The sequence below is a fragment of the Pseudorca crassidens genome, chromosome 19, assembly GCF_039906515.1.
Source record: "Pseudorca crassidens isolate mPseCra1 chromosome 19, mPseCra1.hap1, whole genome shotgun sequence".
Classification (NCBI taxonomy): Eukaryota; Metazoa; Chordata; class Mammalia; order Artiodactyla; family Delphinidae; genus Pseudorca; species Pseudorca crassidens.
This window is the reverse complement of record NC_090314.1, coordinates 51597314-51623176: the sequence shown is the minus strand read 5'-3', so window position 1 is coordinate 51623176 and position 25863 is coordinate 51597314. Positions and strand designations below refer to the sequence as shown.

The following is a 25863-nucleotide window of genomic DNA, read 5'->3' as shown; positions in this document are numbered from 1 at the left end:
TAGGTTTTGTGTTTTTGTGTTTGCCTAATTAGCTTATCTGTCAAATAAGAATTCTTATTTTTTCCCAAAGGAGAGATTAAATTGAGCTCGTAAGCCTTGAGTATATTGTCTAATTGTAGATTTCTTTTTTTTTCAGTTTATATACATATATACATATATTTTTCCATTTAAACTTTTTATTTTATATTGGAGTATAGCTGATTAACAGTGTGATAGTTCAGGTGCACAGCAGAGCGACTCAGCCATACATAAACATGTATGCATTCTCCTCAAACTGCCCTCCCATCTAGGTAGATTTCATATTTTAAAGTAACTCCTGAGAAGTAACGTAAGTTCCAGTCTTCATGCCTGATGTGTTGGTTAATGGTCTATCTCCAGTTTTACTTCTGGAGACCTCAGTGAAGTCTGCTGGGTGTGGAAACTTTGCCGTGTCATGGAGGGCGGGTAGCCTCCTGAGGGCGAGGACCTTAGGCTGTGGGATCTGCCTCATCTGCTCTGCGGCCAGGGCATCCCAGCTCGAGTCCGATCCATGTGGCCGCTTAGCCGTCTTCTCCATCCTTCCTGGAGCCAGGCAGGCCTGTAGCTTTTTCGTGATTACGAAGCAGCTTCAAGGTGTCTTAGCATTTCCAGCAGTTAAACGTGTCCCTTCAAAGGGGAGGGCCAGTGTATAACCCAGAGCGGGTATCAGTGCTTCTGTCAGCACCTCAGGGAAGACAGCTTATTTTCTCTTGGGAAGCTCGGTGTGGCTGCCGGTGCTCAGGCCGTGGTCTGAGGGACACAAACGCCAAGTAGCTTCTTCAGGTTCTGCGTCCGGAACCCCAGCTTACAGTGGGTGTTTGTTGCAGTCAATAGGACATTTAAAACCAAAATTGCAACTGTGTCATCCATGGTGTTAGACTAAACTTTTGAGCTATTGAAATCTCCAGCTGTTGTTGAAATGTTTATTTCTTCTTTCATTTCTGTCAGGTTTCTTTCACATATTTTGGGTGGGACTCTCTGGTTAGGTGCAATTACATTTCTAACTTTTGTATCTTCCAGATGTATTAACCGTTTATTGTTATGAAATGTCCCTTTTTGTTTCACATTAGATTTCTTGTCTTAAAGTGTAATTTGATATTATTATGGCTGAAGGGTTGGCAAGCTTTTTCTTTAAAGGGCCAGAGAGTAAACATTTTAGGTCAGTGTCCCATGTATTTTATTGTTTTTTTCTTTTCTAAGATTTATTATTTATTTATTTAATTTATTTTTGTCTGTGTCGGGTCTTAGTTGTGGCACGCAGGATCTTTGCTGAGGCATGTGGGATCTTTCGTTGGGGGGCGCGGGCTCTTTGTTCTGGTGCACAGGCTTCTCTCTAGTTGTGGTATGCAGGTTTTCTCTTCTCTAATTGTGATGCACAGGCTCCAGGGCACACGGCCTCTGTTGCTGTGGCGGGTTCCAGGGCGAGTGCTCTGTAGTCTGCGGCACGCGAGCTCTCTAGTTGAGGTGCGCAAGCTCAGTAGTTGTGGCGCATGGGCTTAGTTGCCCCGCTGGCATGTGGGATCTTAGTTCCCTCACCAGGGATCGAACCCATGTCCCCTGCATTGCAAGGTGAATTCTTTACCACTGGACCACCAGGGAAGTCCCCTGTTTTTTTCTTTTTAAACCCTTTAAAAATGTGAAAACCATTCGAAGCTGGGGCCTTACAAAAAGAGGCCTCTCACAGCCACTATTGTCCTGCACCCTTGTCTGTGTGTCAGGGGGATGGCAGATGGTCCCGCCTTTACATCCAGCCTGACAGCGTCTGCCTTTTGTTTGAGGGCTTCAGTCCTTTCACATCTGAAGTGGTTATCAATTTATACCTGTCATTTTGCTATTTGGTTTCTATTTTTTCTTTTTTTGTTGTTGTTAATTTTATTTAAAATATTCTTTGTGGAAATACTCTGTTTAGTATAAGCTCTAAAAACCTGAAGTTTCCAGGATGTATGAATCACAGAATGGAGGGGAAATTGCAGTCAGATTTGAAGGTCCTTACGATAACACCTGCTCACATTTTCTCAAATGTTGGGATTCACAGAGCATGATTATGACCTAATTTTCTTATGATTCTTCAGAGATGGAGATATTTCTGCCTTTCTCTGTTTTTGGCCTGGATTACATCCATGAGGAGATATCAGCTAAAAGTTCATAAATAGGGTCTCTTCAATTTCCTGTGAATACATGGCTTGTAGAAAATGGGGAGCCTTAGAGAATTCTTTACAGACATTCTTTAGTGGTGTATTTATACCTTCACTAGTATAGGTATTCTATTATACTTTTAATAGTATACACTTTTGAGAAGTATTATCCGTTGTTTTGGGTTTCTTTTTAAACATTTTCTGATAAACAACTAGCTCCTACAGTATAGCACAGGGAACTATATTTAATATCCTGTGATAAACCATAATGGGAAAGAATGTGGAAAAGAATATATATGTATAACTGAGTCACTCTGCTGCACAGAAATTAACACATTGTAAATCAACTATAATTCAATAGAATTAAAAAAAGTTTTCTGATACTTAGACATACTCACCCCAAATAATTTATGTATCAAAATAAACATAATTAAAAATTTTTTGACTGTGGTAAAATACATGTAATATTTATCTTAATCATTTTTAGTGTAGAGTTCAGCTAAGTACATTCCCCTTTCTGTACAACCAACTTTTTCATCTTGCAAAACTGAAACTCTGTCCCGGTTAATCATCGACTCTCCCTCCCCTTGGCAGCCCCCATTCTCCTGTCTGTCTCTGAATGTAACTCCTCTAGGAATCTCATATGGAATCCTACAGGATTTGTCCTTCTGTGACTGGCTGATTCCACTCAACATACTGTCCTCCAAGGTTCATCTGTGTTGTAGCATGTGTCAGAATTTCCTTCCTTTTTAAGGCTGCACAATATTCGATTGTATATACATGCCGCATCTTCTTTATCCATTCATCTGTCCATGGATACTTGGGTTGCTTCCACATTTTAGCTGTTGTGAGTAATGCTGCTGTGAATATGGGTGTATGAATATCTCTTCGAGACCCTGCTTTCAGTTTTTTGGGTATATACCCAGAAGTGGGATTGTAAGCTTAAATAGTAATTCTATTTTTAATCTCAAAAGCCATACTGTTTTTCATAATGGCTGTACCATTTAACATTCCCACCAGCAATGCACAAGGATTCCAATTTCTGCAAATCCTCACCAGTACTTGTTATTTTCTTTCTTTCTTTTTCTTTTTAAATAGTGTCGATCTTAATGGATGTGGGGTGTGAGATGGTATTTCACTGTGGTTTTGATTTGCATTTCCCTAATGATTAGTGACGTTGAGCATCTTTTCATATGCTTGTTGGCTATTTGTATATCATATTTGGAGAAATAGTTCAAGTCCTTTGCCCATTTTAAAATGCAGTTACTTGGTTTTCGTTGCTGTTGTTGGGTTGTAAGAGTTCTTTATATATTCTGGATGTTAGTCCCTTACCAGATACATGATTTGCAGATATTTCCTCCCATTCTGTAGGTTGCCTTTGCACTCTGTTGCTTGTATCCTTCGATGTGCAGACGTTTAAATTTTAACGTAGTCCAGTTTACCTGTTATCAGTGTATATAGTTTTACTTTTGCCTGTGCTTTTGGTGTTACATCCAAGAAAACATTGCCAAATCTAAGGTCATGAAGCTTTTCCCCTGTGTTTTCTTCTAAGAGTTTTATAGTTTGAGGTCTGTCATTTAGATGGTAAATATAATATTTTTAAATACAGAAAGCTTATCCTCAAAGTGCACCAATTAGAGGATAAGTGTAACTAAGCCTGTTAGAATAGCTGCCTCCTTGGCAACTGTGGGGCTTTATCTGCTCTGAGACCTGATCACTGAGCCTTCAGAAGTGGCTTCCTGAATGGGCTCTTAGCACATGAGACCTCCCTGCCTTGAAGAGCTGGCTGTTTTCTGTTGGAAGCAGACCCCTAAGCTGGTCTGGGGGCATCGAGAGGCCCGGTCATACACAGGAGGGGAAGGATCTCCTGCCCCAGCATCCACTTTCATCCTCCAAGTGCTTCTCTCTGGTGCTTGTGTACTTGGAACGTATAATGATCAAAATGCAGATGCCCCCTTTTGCATGTTTCTTCTTTAATATCGTTATCATGTTCTGTCTTGTTCTGTAGTCCTCCTAATTACTATTTTAAGGAAATGACTACTTCCTGTTCTGTCTAGAGCTCTTGGCAGTGCCCTCCTGACTTTTAGTGCTGGGACGGGGCTGGGGGGGCGTGGGGGAGGGTGTCAGCTTCACAAGTCGCCCTCAAGGTTTGATCAGACCTGTCTGGCCCCTGGCAGGTTCCGGAGGGAACTCGGCTTCATTAGCCCGTCCTGGGGTCGTCCTTCTGTTCTGTGTGTTGAGAATGTAACAGATGTGCGTTGACTGGAAGTGTTTGCACTGATGTGATGTATGCCTCCTGTCTATTAGCGTGAGCCTCACGAGCTTCCCTCATTTAGCCCTCGATCTTCCCAGTGGTGGTTTCACAGGCTCTCCAGTACTTGCGTCCTCTGCATCCCTTGGGGTGCAGGAGGTTGGAGACATACTGTGCCATCCAGCGCCATGCAGATGGCAGCTGTGTCCTGACGGGGACTTGCATGTAGTGCCTCCTCTTGGTGAAGTCTCTCTCCCTCATTTGTTATGAGCAGAGGTTCTTACTTGCTTGTTAGTTTGTGTTTGTTTTCATAGTGTTTGACTAAGTGGCCATTTGACAGCTCCGGTGCACTGTCCTCTCTATAATTGAATAAAGCCAGAATCCTCGAAATGAAGGACTAACAGTGTTCTCCGCCCCGCCCCCCAGGGCCATCAGGGAGCTGTCGGCCAAGGCACTGCGGAACCTGGCTCAGCGAGCACCCGAGCACAGCACCCGTCATGGTAGGCGCTCCTCCTCACGCTAGCACATGCGTGTGCACCACGGACACATGCACGAACACGCAGCAGGAAGCCCCGGAGGCCCCCTCACTGATTCCAAGGCCTGGGGGTCTCTCTCTTGCTGAGAAGGCTTTGAAGAACTTGTCTGTGCTTCATCAGGGACAGAACACAAACGAGGTACCATGGCCCCTGGGAGCGCAGGTGCTGTGACCACTGAGGTGTGTGTGTCCCCAGGAGCCACAGGATTCCTGCGCCATCCCAGCAGGAATCGATGGATCTGCTGCACACTGTGTGTTTCAGAAGTAGCCTTAAAACAACAAGTGAAGTAACTCATAATGTAACATATTAAACAGTGAGCTGCTTCCCTGGGGCTGCAGTGGATTTGCTGACTTCCTGGGCCAGGCCTGAGCGCACTTTACTCAAGAACAGAACAGCCAGTCTGAACTGATGACACGTCCTTATCATTAAGGAAAGAACCTGTATATGTTCCATCATGTTTTTTCCACTTGGAATAAGTAGGCATCTGATTTTAATTTAGGGAACAATACACAAATTTCTCCACATTATACTTATTCCCACTGACATTTATTAGAGAAGTAACTGTTGGTTGGATCATGGTTCTTCATTTGGAGTTACTGGTTTTAATCACACACTCTGGGATTTTAAATGAAGATTTGGGGCATGTTACCTCCTAAGGGCCCTTTCAGCTTCGTGGTCTGTTAATTAAGCTTAATGTCAGGAATCTCACCTGGTGTTTATTTTCCTTTTATGATAATCCTGCTGCCTGAATGAAGGGGACACTTTCTTCCCAGTTCAAGAGTGCTGACCGCCCCAGGATAAGGGATTTCCCTGATTCTTAAACACTGACCGCTACCAGCTGCCACGTCTGAGCGCCTGTGTGGGCCCTCTCCTGGCAAGGACGCTGTGGCCTCTGCCCGGCTGTGATTGTGGTTCCCCCTGGATGGTGGGGCTGGTGGGGCTGGTGGAGCAGAGCCGCTGTGGGTGCGGCTCCTTGTCTGCGCTCCCTGCCAGGCTGCAAGGACTGTCTGACTTTGCTTTCTGTCCCCAGAGCACAGGCGTGGAGGCTTCCTCTGCTCTGATCGGGAGAGGGCGAGCTCTAGGCTGAGGCACCGTGTGTTTGCTGTAGGGTCCTGCAGCCCAGCCTCTGTCCTCCCTGCCCCCTGGGCAGAGCCCTGGCAGCCCCTGAACAGCAGGAAAGACCTGGGAAACAGTCTCTTTTCCTTCTTCCCTGCTGTCTGTTCTCACCCTGGGTCACCACCCTGTGTCCGGAGCCCCGAAGAGCATGTGCTGTCTGGGGGCAAGTGTCATCCTCGTTCACATTCCTGCTTGCTGCCCTAGTGTCTGCTGACAAAGTCTGGCATGTCAGAGACTTCAGTTTAGCCTTGGTTGTGAGATAATGATCCTGACAGAGATAACTGAGTGGGTTTGTTTCTCCCCTGGATCCTGAACCCTTGCGTCTGTCACCCTGTGTGCATCTCCCATGTGTCCTTTGCAGTTTTCCCGCGTCTGCTGTCGATGACACAGAGTCCAGACCTACACACTCGGCACGGGGCTGTGCTCGCCTGCGCAGAGGTCACCCACAGCCTGTACACACTGGCCGTGCAACAGGGCAGGTAGGAGCTGGGTCACAGCTGGGGCCCTGTCCACGCGCCCCTTCCTTTGTGCCGGCGGCATGGTCTCCAGGGGCCCTGTGCTCCTGACGACATCTGTCAGTGGTCCCCTGTCCTCTCTGGGGTACCCCACCTCTCTGAGCTTCTCCTGTCACCTCGCTCTTTCTGAGGTAAACAGATTGTAAAAGCAAAGACACGTTTTCAGAGTTTGTGTTGAGTAGCTCATATATTCAGTTTTCTTTGTTCATTTATCACTTTCAATAATTTAAAATACCAGAGAATATAAATTTAAAAGTGTCTACCAGGAGCCTTTTCTGCTGGCTCAGTTAGTATAAATAACAATAGACACGCAGCTTGGGGTTGCTGAGAAGGTCCGAATGTTGAGAATGTTTTGTGAAGCAGCTGCTTCGTCTTCCTACTTGATTTTCCAACTGACTTTTCCTCAGAGGCAAAAGCTCAGAGCATACTGTGATGTCTGTGCTGTGGTTCTTGGACTCCAGCTTGGGGAAAACTGTATTTTAAGTGGCTTCCTGTCCTTCGAGGTGATTTCCTGGGGACACAGTGATAGCAGGTCCGAGTTGACCCTGCTTCTCTCCCCACAGTCCGTTTGAATGACATCAGCGAGGGGGTGAAATGGCACCTGTGGGCTTGGCCGAAGACCTGGCATTTATGGAATCCTCTCCTGGTGCAGCTGTGCAGAACTCACCTAATCCCCTGGCAGTGCGTGTGACAACACGTTTCCCCCCAGGGAAGGCTAGAGAGACCGGCCCCCGGGGGTTTTTTGGGGGCTGGTCGTGTGGGTTCTCTACCTGCCATGAACCCAAATCCCAGACTCCCAGAAGAAATCAGGTTTCAGCATAATCCACGTGGTTTGTGCAAACAGTCTGGGCAGTTAGGGAATGGGGAGAGCCCTGCAGAAATCCAGGTTTCTGGGTGCCGAGCAGGCCTGTCCAGGGCGGCAGTGAGGCCACTGGCTGCAGGGCCCTGACCGCAGCCTCAGCCGCTGTACTCTTTTCCAAAGCAAGTCACGGGGCGCCTGGGAGCTGGGCTGCTCCCCGTCCCGGGGCCGCAGATTCTTCCCGAACATGGGGTCCCCGCTCTCAAGCAGGCACCTCATCACAGCCCTGTCTCTATTGTCTGCTAACCGCTGACTGAGAAGGTCTTCCGTCTGCACCCTTGAGTGGATATACCTTCAGGGATGCCCCTGCAGGCGCTTGCGGGCTGGGAGCTGGCGGGCCACCAGGCCTGCATGCGTGTCTCCCTGACGCTGTCCCAGGACCTCACACGTTGTGTTTGAACTCCCGCAGGCCCATCTCGGACTTCCTAGACGAGAAGGCCGTGCAGGGCCTGAAGCAGATCCACCAGCAGGTCAGTGTGCAGCCTCTGGGGCGCCCCTCTTCTAGGTCTCCTGGTACCTGGGGCCTGCCTGCCCCCAAGCGAAGCCCCGAGGGTCAGTCCTGGGGCTGTGGTGCAAACCCTTGGGGTGAGCTCGGGCTCTTCTTTGTGGCCAGGTGTCCTCCGCTGGACATTGCACAGCACCCGCCTCTCATCTAGTCCTGCTGTGCAGCCTGGCCACCCTCCTCGCTCGGGCGCGTCCTCACGCAAGGGCGGGTGGGCAGTGGCACACAGAACAAGCACGAAGGCCTTGCACCCCCAGCTGTGCCTCCATGGTGGGGAACCCCGAGTCTGAAGTCACACCCAGGGTTTGTGTATGCACTTCTCTGGGGAGGAGGTGTGTGCATTTTTCTGGGTTTTTGAGATTCTCAAAGGCTTCTGTGAGTCAAAATTGGTGAAGTATGAACTGTAGGTCTTAATGTTATAGGATAACCTGGAAGTCACTCTCGAGATGTTAAACGGCTTTACTGTTTGTTGTTCTGAGTAGAGTTTTGTTTTCTTTAAGATTTAGCTCTTTATGTAATAATTCACCATTTTGACGTCTTTCCCTCCTCATCCTCTTGGTGCCGTTAACTTTCTTTTCCATTTTGGCAAAACCGTACCATCTGTTTAGGTGCATTTCTCACCTTTAGAGTGGAGTCTGTGCTCACCTGACACTGTCAAGCCGGGCTGACGCCGTGTAACGCAGGAGGCGGTTCAGTGCGGGGACCGTCCCCCGTCCTCGGCTTCCTTTTTCTGTAGAGCCTGGGTAATAGTGGGACCTACTTGCTTGAGTTTCTGTGAGAATTAAAGAATGCATTCGAGAGTTGAGTGGAGTTGCTGGCGCAGCATGAACATTCAGTGAGTGGTGGCTGGGATGGTAGTTAGTGGTGATGCTGTGAATGGCTTCTCTGAGTTCCTTGCAAGGAGAAGGACCGTTAGGGTTAGTTTACTGCCTGAGGGGCTGTCGGGGGGGCAGGTCCGGGTATCCAGGCCCCCCCTCGCTGGCTGGCAACCCTCTTCCTCCCCTCTCTGACCCCTGGTTTCTCTTCCAGGTGAGGGAAGGAGGGATCTGGGCTGTTGTGAGGATTGAATGTGGTAATGCACGGTGGGTCTTAGTGAGGGAGGGGCTTGTTAGTGAGGTGCTCTTGGAGAGTGGAGGGGCTCCATCAGCCCCTCCTGGGAAACGCCCACCTGTGTGTTTCTTTTTGTTATCCTTTTGATGCTTGTTATATACCTGCTGTGTTATTTTTTAAATCCTAGTAATTTAAATAACTAAGTAACTTTCAATTCTTTATTTTTAGCTTTATGATCGTCAGTTATACAGGTAAGCTTTACACACCTGAAGTTTTATGTTTTGTGAAGAAAATATTGGGCCCCTAGTCATGGGTGTCTCCCGAGTGGTCCTGGCCAAGTTGCCTGTGCTTATCCTATTTGAGGGGGTGAAGAGCCATGAAAGCCTGGTAGGATTCTGAGCTTCACTGACGACGTGGTGAGAAGCTTGCTCGTTTGACTGTGGAGTCTGACGGGGCTGGTGGCTATGGACAGTCCACCTGCAGCAGCGGCACCGCCTGGATCTGCCTTCTGCCCTTTGCAGTGGGTCTTCTCTGCCCTGGAGGCTGTGGTCTGCCCTCTGAATGTCGTGCGGATAGAACCAACCTGTGGAGCCTTGGGGTCTGGTCTTTGTCACCGAGCATGCTGTTTCTGAGATTCACCGTGTGGTTGGCGTACGGTGGTGTGTTCTTCTGTAGTGCTGTGTGGTGGTCTGTGGCGTGTGTGCTTGGTGTGTTTCTCCGCTCGCCAGGTGATGGGCATCTGGGTTGTTCCAGCTTTTGGCTTCTTCGGGATAAAGCTTGTGTGAACATTGGCGTACGAGTCTTAGTGTGGACGTGTTGCTGGGTCATGCGGTGCAGTGTGTCTAAGGTGTCCTCATCAGCGCTGGGGTGGGGCTGATCCTTGGGTGTGGGGTAGCTCATCACCACTTCAGTTTGCATACCTGGGGCCTGGTGACCTTGACACCTCCTGTGTGGACTGGCTGTCCTCCCTCTTCTGTGAAGTGACTGTTCAGATCTTTTGCTCATAAGAAAAATCTCATGCTCTGTAGTCTTCTTACTAAGCTGTCAGCACTCTTGTCATGTTCTGGACACGAGCTCTTTGTAGACAGGTGATTTGCCAGAACTTTCTCCCAGACTGTGGCTTGCATCTCGTTTTTCTTGTGTGTGTGTTTTTTTTGTTTTTTTTGTTTTTTTTTGCGGTACGCGGGCCTCTCGCTGTTGTGGCCTCTCCCATTACGGAGCACAGGCTCCGGACGCATAGGCTCAGCGGCCATGGCTCACGGGCCCAGCCGCTCCGAGGCATGTGGGATCCTCCCAGACCGGGGCGCGAACCCGTGTCCCCTGCATCGGCAGGCAGACTCTCAACCACTGCGCCACCAGGGAAGCCCTTTCTTGTGTTTTAATGTAACACGGTGCAGGGCAGTGGATGTCAGCCTGTTCTTGTTTGACGTGTTCTCATTTTGGCCACTCTCCCTGCCTCCAGCTTTCCTGGCAGCCCAGGGCCTGCTGTGACCTCCCCGCCCAGGGTGGCTGGGGCCACATGGGGGCTTCTCTCAGAGGTTGCTCAGGTGACCTCACAGTTAACTGGCGTCACCCTCTGCTGATTTGGATCTGGTCTCAGTCGGTGCTTATAATTTAAACTTGATCTTCTTTAAGTCTGCGTCCCCTGCCTTATTTCAGAATCCCTTTTCGGGATGAGTCTGCCCGTGGTCAGTTTGCTCACTGATGATCAGACCTGGCCACCTCTCGGACCTCCTTGCGACCAAGTGGGCGCGTAGGTGCGAGCGGCTCCTCCGCATCCTGCAGCGCCTCCAGGATGTGGGCCACACCTGTGTCAGGACCCTCCGTGTTCTCCGTGGTCTCTGGCCTCCGTGGTTGGTGTGGAGACAGGCCGAGGTCTCAGGGCTTTTTGGTGGTGTCTGTTCCCTGTTTAACTGTCCTTCCCTTAGGGGCATCCTGCAGGTGATAAACTCTGCTGAGTGAGTCTCCTCCTGGGTGGGTGAGGCCTGGTGTAGACCTGAACCAATGGGCATGGCTCTGCCTCCTGGTTCCTGCTTCCTGGATGGAGGCCTGGAGGGGGTTCCCATGGGGAGGCCCATGGGCTGCTCTTGGCTGTTCCACTGATGCTGCTGCTTTTCATCTGTTTTAACAGAAAGAAAGGAGCGACTCACTTCCCCTTACATAAAAACATGTTCATTTGTTTCTGGTGAAATGGCTTGAACTCCACGGGACTAACCAGGGATGAGGCAGGCAGTGAGCTGTGTGTGGAGGCCACCGACCACCCCAGGGCCGTTGTGCTTATGTTGTGTGCGTGTGCGGCTTTCTTTGGAGCTGAAGGCTTCTGATGAAATCCGTTAGCATCTTACAAATTCCAAATGCACATCTGCTCTTTGCCTTTGAATTTTCTTTTCTAGTGATAAATCTCAAAAATAAATAGAAAATAACCCCATTCAGTGAGGCCAGTGTAGGAAGGTAATGCATGTGGCCTCTGGTGCAACAGAGGCCCTCTGGGTGGGACGGGCCTGGGTGCCTCAGCAGTGTTTGTTCACGAAGTGTGACTCCCACACAGGTCTTGGCCAGAGGCCCTGGCAGTGACCACAGAAGGGGGAGTCACATGGCCCCACAGGACCAGGCCAGAAGGCTCTTGCCGGGGCTTGAATGCGAGGTGTCCAGTCCTTCTGACCTTGTAGATCCAGCTTAGCCCCATTATTTCCTTGGACTATTTTCTTATTGTGAGTTTGGGGGTCCCCAAGACCACCTTCAGGCTCAGTGGCTTGCTGATGGAAGGACTCAGAACTCAGCAGAGCCATTATGCTTGTGGTTATGGCTTATTGCAGCAAAAGGATACAGATTAAAATCAGCAACATAAAAGGCCCGCAGGACAGAGTCCAGGATAGGCCAGGCACCAGCTTCCTGGGTCCCTTCCCTGAGGAGTCACGCTGAATCCTCCCTGTGGCCACATGCACAGCTATTGCCACTCAGGGAGGGTCTCCACCACCCCCACCTCCCCCCGCCTCCAGGCCTTGGCATCCAGGGTTTCCATTGGGTTGAGCTGATTCCCTGTGACCTGAGGCCTCACCATAGATGGCACCAGCGTAGACCTTCCAGCAGGGCCCCCGGCCCAGGTAAACAGAGGATCCTGTCCGGCAGAACCTTCTAGGGGCTGGGAGGTGACCTCCCACATCTGGGACAAAGCGCCAGACCCACCCTTCCTTGGCCCTCACCTCCAGGAAGCGGCCTTGGCTGTGGAAATAAATCCTCTGTCCTTGAAGGGACCCCTTAGGTCTGCCTAGTGCTAGAGTCGTGCGTCCCATGTGCCCTGCAGATCCCTCTGCACTGGCAAAAGGATTGGAGCATCCCGTAGGTTCTGACAAGCTGATGGGGCTGCCCCGTGACACCCTGGGGTGGTCAGTGCTGGCTGGCCGTGTGGGATTGTGCTGGGAGGACCTCTGTGTGTGGTGAGAGCTCTGAGCACTCGCTGTGTCCAGCAGGTTGGAAGGAAAATTCCCTGTTGGGGAGGGGCAGGAGGGTGAGGACTCCTGGCCAGGCCGCCTGGTGCTCCTGTCTCACTGGGAATGCCTGAACTCTCAAACCCAGCAAGTGCTTCCCGTCAGCAGGCCTGGAGTGCTCTCGGGAGCCCTTGTTGAATTTCCTGTGACACTTGAGTTCATGGCAGCCTCATTGCTTGTGATGGCCACCTCCCAGTCCCTGCATGTCACCTGGCAGTGTCAGGCCCTCCTGCAGGAGTGGTGACAGGCCTTCCTTTGCAGAACAGAAGCGTGAAAGTCTTAATCTTAAAGAAATGTGAACTGTGGGTAAGTGGAGACGGCAGCTCACGTAGTCGAGGGAGATGGATCTTGATCTTGGAGGGAAACGTGAGGTGCATGTGGGATTTGCACCAGCCCCATGCTCTGACCCCCTGGAGGGTGTGCTCCTGCCCCTCTGTGAGTGAGCAGTCAGCCCTTGGGAGGCCGCCCGGTGTCCTGGGAGCTGTGGCCGTGCGGCCCCAGGGGTGCCCGGGCCCCTTGGTCTCTTTGGGGCCTCCAGTTGCTTTCTCAGCGATCTGAATGACGTTGGGAACTGTGTTCTCTTTGGCAGACTGTGCTCGGAAGTCTTCCTGGGAAAGGGCATAGCAAGGATTGATTTTCTGTAACCCCCAACATTTTATCTTGAGGGATTATGGGTCTAAATAAAATTAGTGCAGTGAATACCTGTTCACCTTTCTCCCATTATTAATAACATTTTGACTGTTTGTTTTATCTCAGCTAGTGTGTGTGTGTCTCTCTCTTTATATGTGTATCATTTCTCTTTATGGAAAGTAAGTTGCGGGCATGTTGCTTCCTCTTTAAAACTTGAGAAAGCATCAGGGAAGAGCAGAGACTTTGTCCTGTGTAACCATTTACAACCAGTGTCCCCACCACACCCAGGAGAGTCGGTGTGACCTCAGTGACTTGTGAGCGCAGGTTCCTTCAGGTCATCTTCAAATGCTCTCCGTAGCCTTTCCCCTTTGAACTAGGACCTGCTCAAGTTCATGTACCGTGTTTGGTGTCATTCAGTCCCCTCCGTTTTTGTTTTTCATGATACAGTCTCTTTTTAAGAGTTCAGGCCGGTTGTGTTGTGTAACATTCCACATTGTGGGTTTGCTGGGTTGTTCCCTGATGGTTGGACCTGGCTTACCCATGGCATGGCTGGCGTGGACCCTGGTGTTGCCTGTGAAGGGGCTGTACCATTGCACTTGTCCCCTAGTAGAGACGCTGAGTTGATCCCTGGGTTCAGGGATGACCTCCAGAAGGTCAGACGTGCCCGTGAGCGGGGTGTGTCCCCTTGCAGCTGGCAGCTGACCTGAGGCGGTGGCTTCGAGATGTATGGATCCCCAGTGTCCAGTGCCTGCCTGCCTGGCCTGAATCAGTCGTCGCTCTGCGGCCTGCCAGAGGGTGACTGGCTGATCCCCTCGTTCGCTTTCCGATTTGTCTGGAGAGAGCAGCGTCGCTCCCCACTCCCACCCTGCTCTCTCTTTCTAATGTATCACTATAGACTCACGAGTCCTCCCCGCCCCCCAGTACGTTGTAATCCAGGAACATCATTGTTATTCTTTCTGTTGCTCAAGCTGTCCCGTATTTGACCCACAGGAGCCTGTTTAAATGAACTCCTCTGTCATTTTCACATGATTCACTTAGTCTTTGAGCAGTATCTTTTTAAACCTCTTTGTTTCTATTAATTTGCTTTCTGTTCCTGTCTTCATTGATTGCACTCAGTGCAGTTTTTATTTTCAGATCTGTGTTTTTTATTTCTTGAGGTTCCATTCGTGTCTTCCTCATGCCTCAGTCTCTCTCCTCCTCTCCTTGGACACGTGCAGAAACTAAGAGCTGTTCTTACCCCGGGAGTTCATTCCGTCGTCTTGGGTGCTTCTGGGTCTGGTTGTGTGGACTGGTTTTCTTGGAGCTGTGGGTCGTGCTTTCCTGGTAGTTCTGTTGGGTGCCAGGCTTTGTGATATTTTTGTCGCTGGGTACCGGCTGCTGCTTTCTGGTGGTGTTTGGTTGGTGGGATTGGTTGAATCCTTTCAAGCCCTGTTCTGAAGGCCTGACGGGGCCAGCACAGTCTGACCGGCTGCCGAGGCGGCCCTTCTGCTGACGCCTTGTGCGTGACCAGGCCTGTGCTCTGGCTCACGGGGGCTTCCTCCTGCCCGTATGGGTTCCAGCAAGTTCCCTGCCTTCTCCTTAGGAGCATTTCTCTCCTCTCAGGCTCAGGTAGTTTCTTTTCTCGCATGTGCAGCTCGAGGTCAGCGCTGTCTGGGCTGCTCCCCAGCCCCTCAGATTTCAGCCGCCTCGGCCTCCCCACCTTCCAGCTCAACCTCTTGACTCCGCAGGACAGGCGGCTCTGCTGGGCTTCACGGCTCTGCCTTGGGCTCTGGGACTTAGCTGCTCCCTCCCTCCTCCCAAGACCTCTGTTTTTCGGCATCTGAACCTTTGTTTATTTCATCCAGTTTTCTATTTATTTAAGGCAGGAGGGCAAACTCGAATCCTGTTCCTCTACCTGGGCCAGGAGGCAGTCTCATAAACTTCCTACCTTCTCCCTGGAGTGTTTCTTGGATTCACGTCCACCAGTTTCCCGTTGTCAGCGTCCGGGGTCAGTCAGGGTCCAGACGGGCAGCATTTCCTCTCCCCAGTCCTGCTGGATGATGATATCTTTCTAGTGCCTTAAGTTCCTTTAGTTTTTACAAAGTAAGAGTTGAACAGTATTTGGGATTTGTTATATGTGATTGTGTGATGTGATTAGTACCAGTGATTAGAGTCTCCAGTAAAAACTGAAAATCGTCTAGAAGGCGGTCACAGCACGTATTTTCATAAAAAGTAGTTCATACTTCCAACAACAAATGCAGCTATTTAACATCATAATACTTTTTGGAGCCTGAAGTTACATATGTTTCTTGGTGAGGATATTTTATGTTGTTTTGTGTAACAGGAGATTTAACCTTGAATGTTTTCATTACTTTTCAGGGGTCTGGGAGGAGAACTCATGAGACAAGCAGGTAGGTCTGAGCCACGGAGGCTGCAGATGTTGGGTTGTGATCCTTTTTTCCCACCATTGAGGGAAGACAAAAAGTCCTAAGGGCATTTACTTCATTGCTTTCAACACTGGGAAGTTCCCTGATGGGCCCCTTTGCAGGGACAAGTGGCGGGGTGGTTTTCTGGCCAGAATTACCGTGGCGGTGTACCTGGCCTGCACATGGTAACCCCGGGGCTACTTGCCCAGCCCACTGCTTCTCCTGTGTGTGTGCACTCGAGGCTCTAATTTTCAGCTTCTGTGGGTTTTTTTTTTTTTTTTTTTTTTGCGGTACATGGGCTTCTCACTGTTGTGGCCTCTCCCGTTGCGGAGCACGGGCTCCGGACACGCAGGCTCAGCGGCCATGGCTTACGGGCCCAGCCGTTCCACGGCATGAACCCGTGTCCCCTGCATCGGCAGGCGGACTCTCAACCACTGTGCCACCAGGAAAGCCCAGCTTCTGTGGGTTTTGATACATTTTAGTAGCCACGGGGCTGCTGGTGGCTGGGGTGGGATGGGTGAGAAGGGGATGATAAAGTTAGGGATGCCAAATGTGGCCATCTTTCCCTCTTCAATACAATATTTAAATGTAACTGTAGAGCAAAGAACAGTTTTTAAGATTATATTTAAATGTTTGCAGGGAACTCAAGAGATGCCAACATGTAAATATCTAGATTTCTTGAAGCCTTTTCAGCTAAACCTACTAGAAAACCCAGGACTCCGTGCTTAATCAGGCGCTGGGTCAGTCCTGGCCCCATGGTGGGCCAGGGTCCAGGAGAGCCCCTCACCCAGGGAGGGGGAGGGCGGGTGGGGGTCAGTTGGTGTCGATGTGACAGACGTGCCGTCAGCATTCTGGGGTTGCAGGGGGTGACCACAGAACATGTCTGCTTGGCCAGGGACGCGGGCTGGTTGGCACGCCAGAGGGCAGGTGGGGTAGCACCTGCAGTCCTGACTGCGCCTGCCCGGCCCCCTCCCGCCAGGCTGCAGTCATGTGTTGGGATCAGCCCGAGCTCGTGAGTACTCGGTGGAGTCCCCTGGCCTTATCTTCTGGGCCCTTTGGTGCATGTGGTTGTGTGTTTCCGTCCTGGGACTCGTGTCCCCTTCTGGAGCATTCCACTCTGCCAGTTCCCACTGTTCCTTTTTGATCTTCTTCCCGTGCGCCCCTGCCTCTCCCCTCTGCCCCTCCAAGAGTTCATGTCTGCCAGTAGCCACTTGTTCCTGGGAAGGGGTTTACAGGGTCCCTTACTGCTCTCGGTTGTCCCAAATCCTCTTCCTCACAAAGAACTGCTGGCTTTCTTCTTCTGCCCCAGTCCTTGCCTGATTGGGATTCTGTTTTGTTAGGAGTAGAGGTAGTGTGCAGATCCTCGGAGGCGCTGCAGAGACAGCCTTGCTGAGCTTCCGGACGCTCCCTGTACTCAGACCTTGGCTGGTCTGCAGGCCAGGAAGGCGGTGCCTGGCCAGGCTCTGCTGCAACCCAGCTGCAAGGCCCTCCCCACGGCCCCCCACCACCTGGAGCTCCTGCTCTGATCTTCGTGCCCAGCCTGTGCATATTCAGGGCCCAGTGGCCACGGTGACTTCATGCAGGTCTGGCACGTCACACCTCCGTCCAAGGAGGAGCGGCGTGGCGAGTGGAGTCCCAAGGGAAGGGATGGCCCTGGCTGGTGGGAGGGTGTTGGGGTTCAGAGTGGCCACCAAGCTGGAGAGTGCTGGGCCTCTGGGTGGCCAGGTAGTTCCTTTGTCAGGGGGCAGGGCGTGTGTGGGGTGAGGCCTGGGTAGGACCGAGCACGGGAGCCAAGGGTGCAGTGAGGGCGTGTGGGCAGGGTCTCCCCCAGCCACAGCTGTCACAGAGCTCCTGACCGTACCGTGGCCTGGCAGCGCACTGTCTGCCCAGGACTGCTCCACATGTCTTGAGTCAGACCACACAGGAGATGCATTCCCACCTGAATGTGGGAAGAAGTCCTGGGCTCCTAGGAGCAGTGTGAGAGGCAGTGTCATTAACAGGCCAGTCCGCTGTGCACAGGCTTCTTGTCTCTGCCACTGGGGACCGACCGGTATTTGTGACTTGACGGCAGACAGGAGTGGTGCTGCCGGGTCCAGAACACAAGAGGCCCGACCAGGGCCACGTGTGTGGGTCTGTGTGTGGGCGCACACACCTTTGAGGGGCAAGCCAGGGATGCAGGGTGACTCCAGCAGTGCAGACGACGGGGCCCCTCAGCAAGAAGGGGAAACGAAGCCGGAACGACTTCACGGGAAGCCAGACATGTCAGGAGAGCAGGGGTTGGCTGAGTCAGTGAGCTTGAGAACTCACTGTGCACTGCCCAGGTTGTGAGCAGAGATACCTGGGGCTGCCCTCCTGGACCCACAGTTGTCAGAGCCAAGGCCACCTCGGGTGCGGAAGGAGGAACTGGGACGGGAGGCAGTGGGTGGGGAGCTGAACAGAGGTCCCTTCTAAAAGCGGTCCAGATGCTTGATTCTGGACGAGACCTGCGGGGCCTTGTGTCCTGGTTCATTACTGTCGAGTAAGGCGCAGGCTTCCCTAAGGTGTCTTCAAGGGATGTAGTTTGCTTTTGGTGATTCTCTTTATGAATGTGAGGAGGGAAGCACAGACATGTTGTAGAAGTCCACAAAACGGCACTAGGAAAGCCTGATTTCAGTTCCCGAGATGATTCCTAGTGGAACTGGCCAGTCTCAAGGATCTGAGAGGCCTCACCTTGTTTACGGATGGACTGCTGGTGATTCTGTGCAGGAACCCCCGTGCGAGTCCCCGACCACGTGCACGCCTTGCTGAGGTCTGGGGCGTGAGTGGACGGGAAGGCCCGAGCCTGGTGCACGGGGCCAGCTGACCTCCTGGTGTTCTGGCCACTACACCGACCCGACCCGGAGGGACCCGCCTGAGGCCCGCGTCTCTCGCCTCCTGCCTGCCCTCGGGGACTTCTCTGCTGGGAGGTTCGTTTCCTCCGTGTCAGCTCAATGTTCTCATGGGTTTGACGGGTGTCGCTTGGGGCATGGACTCTGGAAACATGAGCTGGTTTCTGCCGGCTGACACTCAGACTCTGAGTCACTCCCCTGCGTGTCATCGACAGCTCGTGATCTGCAAGCCGTTTCTGGGTTTAGGGGCTTGGCCTGGGGTGGGGTGCAGGGCGTCTGTTTTTGTGTTGAAGCAGTGACTTTGCACAGAAACCATCGCTCACAGTGAAGAGGAAATAAAAAGATCACCCGTCATCCCAGCAGTTGGGGACAGCCACTGTTTCAGGGATTCCTTCAAGGTGGTTGTTCCTTCCTTATCAGTTCATGTCTCAGGAAGTTGGGGTCATGTTGCATGTAGCCTCCCACGCCAGCTGGGTGAGCTGCTCAGGGCTGCAGAGTGCTGCGGCTGCGTCGCCCCGCCACCCGTCACAAACATCGTCAGAGCTTGGGAGAACTGCCGTCTTAGAACAGGGAGCGAGTGCCAGAAAGGACGTGCACTCCTGAGCCGTTCCTGGGCCGCTGCCGCGTGCTTCCCAGAGTGTGCCGCCAGCCCGGCAGACAGACGGAAGGGGAGGATCAGGGACTGGCCACCTCGTGTTACTTCTTCTTGGGGACGGCGCTGGGAAGATTTGAGGCTGAGTGGCCACTCCCCGCACATCCTCAGCTGTGTCTTATTGGCTGTTGAACCCATCTGTTGAATTCTTAATTCTTGTGTGTCTGTCTTTCATAATTTCTATTTATCTTTCATAGTATCTGTATCCTTGTCATGGTTTTCAGTCATTTCTTTCACCTCTTTGAACACGATAAGCACAGTTTATAATCTGTCTCTAAAAAATACCATCACCTAGTCCTTCTGTGGTTCTGTTTGTAAAGGCCTGGATGTTGGGTATGAAAAATTACAGCAGTACTTTGAGGCCTAGAAACGTCTCCTCTCCCGGAGAGCCTTTACCTTTGCTTCTGGCCAAACGTGGGGGATTCAGTGCTGGGCTTCAGCGAGCTGACCCAAACTTTACACTTACTTCTAGGGTGTGGTTCTTTGGATTCAAACCCCCCTAGAAGGCCTGGACTCCCAGGTTTGTACCACCACCACCCCTTTGAGGCTCCTAGACGCCGTGGTCATCGTCCTGGATTTTAGTGCCTCCTCCGGGGCCCCCGATACAGGTCAAGGAGAAGCTGCTCTCCTCACTGGGTGGCTCAGCAGTGACTCCGAGCACTTACTGTTTGATTTTAATTTTGTCCAGTGTTTTAAGAACGTCTCAGATGTGGGGTGGTCTGTATTACCTAGTGTGTTCGTTTTTTCAACCTTTTATTTTGAAATGATTGTCAACTCACAGGAAGTTATAAAGTCGGTACGTAGAGCTCTTTGCTGCTTTCACCAGCCTCCCCCGGTGACAGCATCTTAGGGTATCACGTCAAAGCCGTGAAGTCAACGTTGGCATCCTCCCCACTAAACAGACAAAAGACCCCGCTCGGCTTTCAGCAGTTTTCACGTGTGTCTGGGTTTCTGCAGCTGCGCTCACAGGAGTCCAGCCAGCACCGGTGGGGGTGCAGGACTGTCCCCTGCGAGGCCTTCCGCTGCCCCTGCTTCGTGCCCTCCCTGTCCCTCGGGCAGCCACTGATCTCTGCTTGCCCCTGTACTTCGCCATTTCGAGCACGTTGTGTAGAGGGAGTCTCATGGTGTCCCCTTTTGGAGGCTGACTTCGTCCATAAGTGTAATGGCCCTGAGACCCATGCAGACAGTTCATGTGCTCATAGGTTGTCTTTCTTGTCTCCTTGTCTGGTTGCATCAGAGTTTGTTTTAACCCTTTGCCCATTTGGGCTGATTCCAGCGTTTGCTACTGTGAATAAGGCTGCCAAGAACGTTTGCATGCAGGTTTTTGTGTGAACATAACTTTTCATTTCTTGGGGATAAATGCCCAAGAGTTTCACTGCTGAGTCATATGGTTAAGTATATGTTTCCTTTTGTGAGAGACTGCCAGACTCTTTCCAGAGTGTCTGCACCATTTTACGTTCCCACCAGCGATGTGTGAGAGAGTTCCAGTTTCTCCACATTGTCACCAGCACTCGGTATTGTCACTGTTTTTAACCTTGGCGGTCCTAGTAGGCTTGTGGTGATATTTCATTGTGGGTTTAATTTCATTTTCTTAACGGGTGGTGATGCTGAACATCTTCTCATGTGCTGTTTTTTTCTTTTTTTTTAACTTGATAAAATAAAGTACATATTTAAAGTTCATATGCAGGGAGAATATCCAAGAAAATTATTTTTAATAATAATGAGGCTTGGATTCTCCAGTCCCTAAGATGTCCTGTGAGCTGCTCTGTTCAAAGCAGAATGGCATTTCTTAGGAGCAGGCGAATAGATTGGCAAAATGGAAGAGAGAATCGGAAGTAAAAGCATATGTGGATTTGACGTGTGACAAAGAAGACGTGTGTCCAGCCTCGGTGAAGAGGGCAGTTTATTGAGTGGATGATGATGTCGCAAGGGGCCATGTGGAAGAAAACAAAACTGTGTCCCTACTGCACACATACAAAACTAAACTTCTGATGAACAGAAACTTAACTGATTAACTAAAAACTTCAGTATAAAAAATATAATTTAAAAAACTTTAAAGAAATTTTAGGAGACATTAGAGGATCACGTTGGTCCTTAAAAAAACTTCCTAATTTGGAAGTTTTCAAATCTACACAAGGCAAAGAGAAATAGAGTAATGGGCCCCATGTATCGGGCCCCAGCCTCAGTGAGCATCCATACTTGCTCCTCTTGTTTTATCTGTTCCCTCAGCATATTCCTACCAGTCCCAACCCCAGAATTAGAAAGCAGATGCAGACACTGTGCTGTAGTAACACTGTACTGGTTAGTTCTAACCGGTAAACACTTTTTTTTGTTTTTTAAATTTGTTTCGTTTTGTTTTTGGCTCTTGGCACATAACCACCTAACAGAATTAACAGTAGTTCTGCAGCTAGAAAAGAGCAACAGAAAATAGTTTGTTTAAATGAATATTAAAAGCTTTCGTATGGTGGAATAGACCATGTATAAAATTAGTGGACAAAACATAGATTTAGAGGTACAGCAGTTGAAAGGTGAAGTTGTTATTTATAGGCTGCAAAGACTTTTAAAATTGCCCATAGAAGATAAGCAGTCCAGCTGAGAATTGGGCCATGCAGGTAAGTGGACACTTCACCTGAGCGTAGACCCAGATGGGCTCTGAGTTGGTGATGGGTGCCCAGGCTCGTCTGGTCACTGGGGAGATGCTGATTAGCTCCACGAGGTGGAAGTGTCTCCTCGGATCACGTTGGCTATGTCAGGGCTTGGTGGCCCTGCTGCCGACGGGGTCCTCGCTCTGGAGTGTGCCTTGTTACAGTCTTTTCAGGCTGCTGTGGGCGGTGTCTCTTATGATTAGAAATGTGCAGGCTTCTGCCCTGCAGGGCCACTCCTGGGACTCTGCACCCAAAAAACGTGTAAGGGTGATGGGCAACCTGATGGGCAGACAGGCAGTCTGTGTGCCGACAGGGATGTGTGTGGCCACCTTGTTTGAAGTGACGAAAACCGGAAGGAGAGCTTAGCCCGTCAGGAAATACTGAATAAATTGTTTCACAGCCATAGTGTGGGATGTTACCTGTCTACTAAAGAGCGTGGGCTCTCCAGCGGTTGGTTATGTCGTTAGAGAAAAAGAGCAGTTTGGCGGCAGGAGCCGTGTGCGAGGGCCTGTGGCCGTCCTGATTCTGCTGGAACCTCCCGCCTCTGGCCCCCGGGCCCCCTCGTGCTGGGCAGGGCCACGTTTGTGGACACAGATAGTGTGAGTCAGGAGCTGTGAGGAGGAGGGATGGTGTCACTCTGTTGGGAGCCTTCCGTGCTCACGCAGACTCTGCAGAGCTGGCTTCCTCACGAGCCTAGCAGCATTTCAGATGACGGCCGCCACCTGTCCCTGGGGTCCCTGGGTGACAGTGACAGGCACCCCTGTTGATGCGTGACAGATGTACAGCGTGAGCAGGGGGAGCCGTTGTTGCCATGGACTCTGAGCTTGAGGCTTTGTTGCTGCAGCGTCACCCAGCCCAGCCTGGCCGTGTGGGGTGTCGGTGGCCTGTGACCCTCTGAGCATGGAGGGAGGTGCAGGAGCCATGCTCCAGCTCAGCTTAGTCTCAGGGTCAGGTGGGAGCTCGGTGACAGAGAAGGAGTGGGGGCACAGAGCCAACAGGGAGGTGTGCCTGTGCCCTCTCGGCCTGTGAGGGTCCATGGGGGGCACCCCCAAAAGGCATGGCCCCCACAATGTCAATGGTAGTTTTCGATTTTATTTTTCTGTAGTGTTAGATTTTTTTGAGCAAATGCAAATTACTCAGTAGGAAGAAACCACTATGCTGTTTCTACTTTAGTGACAAAGGTGGGAGTGCAGAGGCCGCCCTCTTGTTGTGTTGTGAGTGGGCAGTGTGAGGAGTTGTGTGGTCACACGGACCGGGGCACATGGCCTGTCGGCAGGTGTCGGCGGGTGCCGGGGGGTGCGTCGGGCAGGTCAGGTCATTGCAGTAGTCCCCATGGTGGAGCCCCCTTGGTGGCGGGACCATCACAGTGAGGCTGCCAGATGGAAGCTCAGGCATCCTTGCAGTCATGGCCAGTCAGGAGCTATACTGGCCATGTTCCCACCCACAGAAGTGGTAGTTCAGGTATGAACACGGACACTACATTATTCACAGCGGTGGGGGATTTACCAGAGCTTTGGGTACCGCAGCTCATCTGGGGACCACCCTATGGGGATGATAAATGTTACCTCCTCTGACCCCGTCCTGACCCTGGTGCTGACCTGAGACTGGGGCATCTCCTTTGTCTTTGGAGCCCCTGTGCCCCAGGAGAACCTGCTTCTCTGTGGTCCTCACTGGGCAGGTGCCTGCAGTTCAGCCACAGCTCCTGGTAACCTGTGGGTGTTGATGGCCCAGCAGCCAAGTCCTCTGCATTGAGTCATCACTGGGGATTCGTATGGGGGTCAAACCTGCAGCCTCCATATAGCATTCCCTCAACTGGGTGGGGCTCCCTGAGGGCACCCGCTTGATGCTGCTCCTTGTGGGTCTTGGAGCTGCCCCTGAGCCTGGGCCAGGTCTGGGGCTGAGGCCATTCTGAGGGCTTGCTTCCCGACACCAGCACCAAGGCATAGGGTGGGGGATGTGGGGAGGGGGGTTGGTGTTGCAGCTCTGGGCTCAGGTGCAGCAGGGTAGGTGCTGTGATGGGCGTTTACGGGGAAGTGACATTGTGTCCATCCTTTTTCTTCCTAGTGTGCATTTTAATAGAAAACTTGTCCCTTTCCAAAATGCCCTTCAGAGGTGACGCTGTGATCGGTAAGTGCCTCTCTTCTCCAGTGACTCACATTGTGGCCTTTTCTTCCAGAACTACTTCAGCTTAAAAAGTGAAGACCAACCTGTTAGGGTGGACGGGAAAGTTCCATCCTGATAGAATCCTTGTTTTGAAGTTGCTGTAAGAACCCATTGTGAATAGTGAGCATCCACCACACTCTCTCCACAGAAACAGAGACTCTCCCTTCTCTTCCAAGGGGTCAAGCTCCTTCCTCAGAGCTGCTGACTGGGGCTCTCCCTGTCACGGCCGTGCCCAGCACCCGGCATTCTCGGCTGTTCCTGTCCCAGATGGGTGGTGCAAGCCTGAGGGGCACTCTCTCGCAGGACGAGGGGAGGGCCAGCAGTTGCCACAGCTCTCCCTGGGGGTGGCGGCCAGGCCCCTGTGCGGGTCTGGGAGCCTCTCCACATTCCATGGCACCTGGCCACAGAGAGGCAGTAAGAAAAGCCTCGGGGTCACCTCCACCACTGGGCTGTCCTGGCTCTTTGGTCTGCAGCCTCAGAAGTTCTGTAACTTAAAAAAAAATTGAATAGATTTAGTGTTTGTTCCCAAATATTGGATCTAATTGAATTGAATGTTTGGGTTTTTATTGGTGGGGGTCTGGAGGGATTGTTCGGGGGAGAGGTACAGGAAAAGACCACCTGAAACCTGAAGGTGTGATAAAAGAACAAAAACTTCCCCACATGACAGTTTTCACATTTCAACAGCAGAGAGAAGACTTTCCCCCTTTAGGTGGGGAGGGCGAGGGCCTTTAGAATTTTGTTAGATCTGGAGAACGTGTACCTTAGGTTTCCTCCAGGTTCCTCTCAAAGGTCACCATCTACTTTGACTTGAGAGGTAGAAGAAGACCTGTGTGGTGTTGTTTTTAATTTCATACAAATGTTCTTCACCAACTGAATGAATTTGTCTCTTTGACAGATGGTTGGCAGTGGCTGATAAACGACACCTTGAGAAACCTTCACCTCATTTCAAGTCACTCTCGGCAACGGATAAAGGTGTGGGGAGCGAGGGTTTTCTGGCTGTTGCACTGTGTAGAAATAATTACTTATTTTAGTGTTTGTTTCAAAGGGCTGCGTGCATTATGAGTCCCTTTTATAGACCAACATGATTGGTAAATGCCATAATTACATTTGGAATTCTGGGTGATACTGTCTTTGTAATTTATGATCAAGAAAACGAATGCAGCCATTATTTACCAGAATATTTAAATTTTTTATTACTGTTTCTGGCTTTATTAATTATATTTACCTTATAAACATTTCCCCTATACACTCTGTGTCCTGTTGAGTTGTAGAATTTTAGGGTTGGAAGCTCTGTTCGTGATGCTCATGTACTGATGAGCAGACTGCATCCAGAATCATGTCAGCACATCAGCGTTAGTCATTTCGAGCAAGAGTGTGTGTGTGTGTGTGTGTGTCTGTGTGTGTCCCCGTCCCAGTGGCCACTACTGTCCTGCCCCAGGACAGGTGAACTTTGGACTAGCAGCATTGCAACCCCTAACCCCTTGCAGAGATAACAGTCTTGGGTATTGATAATGACTAGGCTTTGATATTGAGGATGAAGGAGTGAAAGTACATATTGGTCTCCCTACAGTTCTCCAGCCTCCTGTGTGTCTCAGCATTTATGCTGGGTTAATAGAACAAATCTTCAGCCCCCCTCCCTTTTTTAAAGTAACTTTATCATTCTGTAGAATCCAGGTACGGTTTTACTAGTTGAATTTGAGTTCTTCACAGTTAGTGCCTTAGAATTTCCTTTTAAAAACATATTCATAGTTGATTCATACCAGCCGTGATCATGGTTTGGTCTGCTCCTCTGATGTGTATGAGGACATCCCTCCCCCAGCACCTCTGCCGGGGCTCCCTGGTTTGGGGGAGCATCAGGAAGAGCACATGAACCCAGCATTTGCCCCTCATTGTCTGTACGATCGAGAAAGGCTTAGATGAGAGACCGTGGAGGCGACAGGAGGGGCCGGGGGTCCTGCGTGCGGTGTGAGCCCCGCACCTGCACTTTGTCCCTCTCGCTGCCCCACCCTCAGATTGGCCCTTCCTCCTCGT

The 25863-nt window shown here is 50.9% G+C and overlaps 1 protein-coding gene across 1 annotated transcript in view; it reads left to right on the top strand.

The window, feature by feature from the left end:
• TBCD (tubulin folding cofactor D) overlaps nucleotides 1-25863 on the top strand; it is a 177067-nt gene that overhangs the window by 125498 nt on the left and 25706 nt on the right. The window contains exons 19-25 of the mRNA XM_067716312.1: nucleotides 4831-4904; nucleotides 6418-6535; nucleotides 7840-7900; nucleotides 9211-9233; nucleotides 15459-15490; nucleotides 23734-23796; nucleotides 24728-24804. Of these exons, the coding sequence (XP_067572413.1) occupies nucleotides 4831-4904; nucleotides 6418-6535; nucleotides 7840-7900; nucleotides 9211-9233; nucleotides 15459-15490; nucleotides 23734-23796; nucleotides 24728-24804 (448 nt within the window). The remainder of the gene's footprint in view (nucleotides 1-4830; nucleotides 4905-6417; nucleotides 6536-7839; nucleotides 7901-9210; nucleotides 9234-15458; nucleotides 15491-23733; nucleotides 23797-24727; nucleotides 24805-25863) is intronic.